At 56.2% G+C, this 2,087-nt stretch overlaps 1 protein-coding gene across 1 annotated transcript in view; it reads left to right on the top strand.

Annotated features, from left to right (window-relative positions):
* CELSR1 (cadherin EGF LAG seven-pass G-type receptor 1) overlaps positions 1 to 2,087 on the top strand; it is a 204,913-nt gene that overhangs the window by 181,730 nt on the left and 21,096 nt on the right. The window contains exon 25 of the mRNA XM_026447968.1: positions 479 to 653. Within this exon, the coding sequence (XP_026303753.1) occupies positions 479 to 653 (175 nt within the window). The remainder of the gene's footprint in view (positions 1 to 478; positions 654 to 2,087) is intronic.

The raw sequence follows: 2,087 nt of genomic DNA, 5'->3' as shown, positions 1-2,087 counted from the left end.
TCCAGAGCACTGGGTGTGAAGCTGCCCCTCCAGAGTGCTGGGTGTGAAGCTGCCCACCCTCCCCAGAGCACTGGGTGTGAAGCTGCCCCTCCCCAGAGCACTAGGTGTGAAGCTGCCCCTCCCCAGAGCACTAGGTGTGAAGCTGCCCCGGGGCCACATCTTCAAGTGCAGTTCCAGGGCGTGTGGGACTGGGTTTGTGTCTGTGGCCTCGGAGCTGGTCTCTCTGTCATTCTCATGCCGCTTTCTGTGTCCAGACAGGCAGGGCTCGCTCACCTGCTGGCTCAGCTGCCCCATGGATGTTGATTTTCAATTCCTGGCTCTCAGCCATTGGCCAGACACGTAGCCCTGCTCAGCTGAGGACAGACATGTAGGGTGGTCCTGATTGTTAGCTCTCCCACCCCCCACCCCTCACTCATGCCTGGTTGGCCTCAGCCTGGGATGCAGGGGCCCTCACTGAGTCCGGCCCCTCCCTGTGTAGTTCCTGTGCACGGTGGTCGCCATCCTCCTCCACTACATCTACATGAGCACCTTTGCCTGGACCCTCGTGGAGAGCCTGCATGTCTACCGCATGCTGACTGAGGCACGCAACATCGACACGGGGCCCATGCGGTTCTACTACGTCGTGGGCTGGGGCATCCCGGCCATTGTCACAGGTGAGGATGCACAGAGTGGCCCTGCATAAAAACACAGATTTCCAAAAGACCCAGCTGTGCAGGAAAGCGGTCCTCCTTTCTCTTCCCTGCCCAGCCCCAGTGCTTGTCCAGCCCCCAGCAGAGGCAGCCCCGGCCCTGCGTCCTTGTCTGCACGCACAGGGGCAATTGCAGACACCTGGGGCAACGTCTTCTGTAAGGTGTGAGCTCCTTGAGAGCTGGGTCCAGGTCTGTTCAGGGTTATTTCTGCAGCACCTAACAGATGAAAGTTCACGTCTATGCACCGGAGGGATGGAGGGAAGAGCAAGTGAGTGAATGAGTGGGCAGGTGGATGGATGGGGGGGGGTGAGTGAGAGGATGAATGGATGGATGGGGGGTGAGTAGATAGATGGATGGATGGGGGGTAAGTGAGTGGATGGATGGATGGATGGGTGGGGGGTAAGTGAGTGGCTGAATGGATAGGGAAGTGAGTGAGTGGATGGATGGATGGATGAGGGGTAAGTGAGTGGCTGGATGGATGAGGGGTGAATGGATCGGGGGGTAAGTGAGTGGATGGATGGGTGAGTCAGTGGATGAATGGATGGAGGGTGAGTGAGTGGATGGATGGATGAGGAGTGAGTGGATGGATGGGTAGGGGTGAGTCAGGATGGATGGATGAGGAGTGAGTGGATGGATAGATGGATGGGGGTGAGAGGATGGATGGATGGGTGGAGGGGTGAGTGAGTGGATAGATGGGTAGGGTGAGTGGATGGGTGGATGGGTGGGGATTGAGTGAGTGGGTAGATGATAGATGGGTAGGGGTGAGTGGGTGGATGGAGGAATGAGTGAGTGAGCAGATGGATGGGTGGATGGAGGGATGGAGAAATAGGTGGATGGATGGATTGCATAAGTGAGTGAATGAATAGGTGGATGGATGGAGGGATGGAAAGATGAGTGAGTAGATGGATGGATGGGTGGATGGATGGATGGGATAAGTGAGTGGATGAATAGGATGGATGGAGGGATGGAGAGATGAGTGGATGGATGGAGGGATGGATGAAATGGGTGGGTGGATGGATTGGTAGCTAATGGATGACAGTGAAACTAAGTGGCTGGGTGGGTGCAATGCGTGGATGTGATGAGTGAGTGGATGAATAAATAGTGAATCAGTGAGTAGAACAAACAGTACTTCCTCAGCACACGTTTTGCTAAAAATCAAAGTCAGTTTGCTCCCTACTGAGAAAGATCCACCTTTGTTCACAAGAAGAGCCCCTTTTCCTGGGTAATCCCTGGGTTCTGGGGATTAGACGCAGTCTGAGGCCAGAGTCACTGGGGTGTTGGGGGGGGGAGTTGCCCCCAGGGCAGCACCCAGCAGCCACCCTGGGACCAGTGCCATGGTCACTTGCTGGACTGTCCTGGTCTCCACAGCGACGTCACTGACCAGCCTCCAACTAGGCA

This window comes from Piliocolobus tephrosceles, chromosome 19, assembly GCF_002776525.5.
Source record: "Piliocolobus tephrosceles isolate RC106 chromosome 19, ASM277652v3, whole genome shotgun sequence".
In the NCBI taxonomy this organism is placed as follows: domain Eukaryota; kingdom Metazoa; phylum Chordata; class Mammalia; order Primates; family Cercopithecidae; genus Piliocolobus; species Piliocolobus tephrosceles.
The sequence above is the reverse complement of the archived record's forward strand: the minus strand, read 5'-3'. Positions and strand labels throughout refer to the sequence as shown.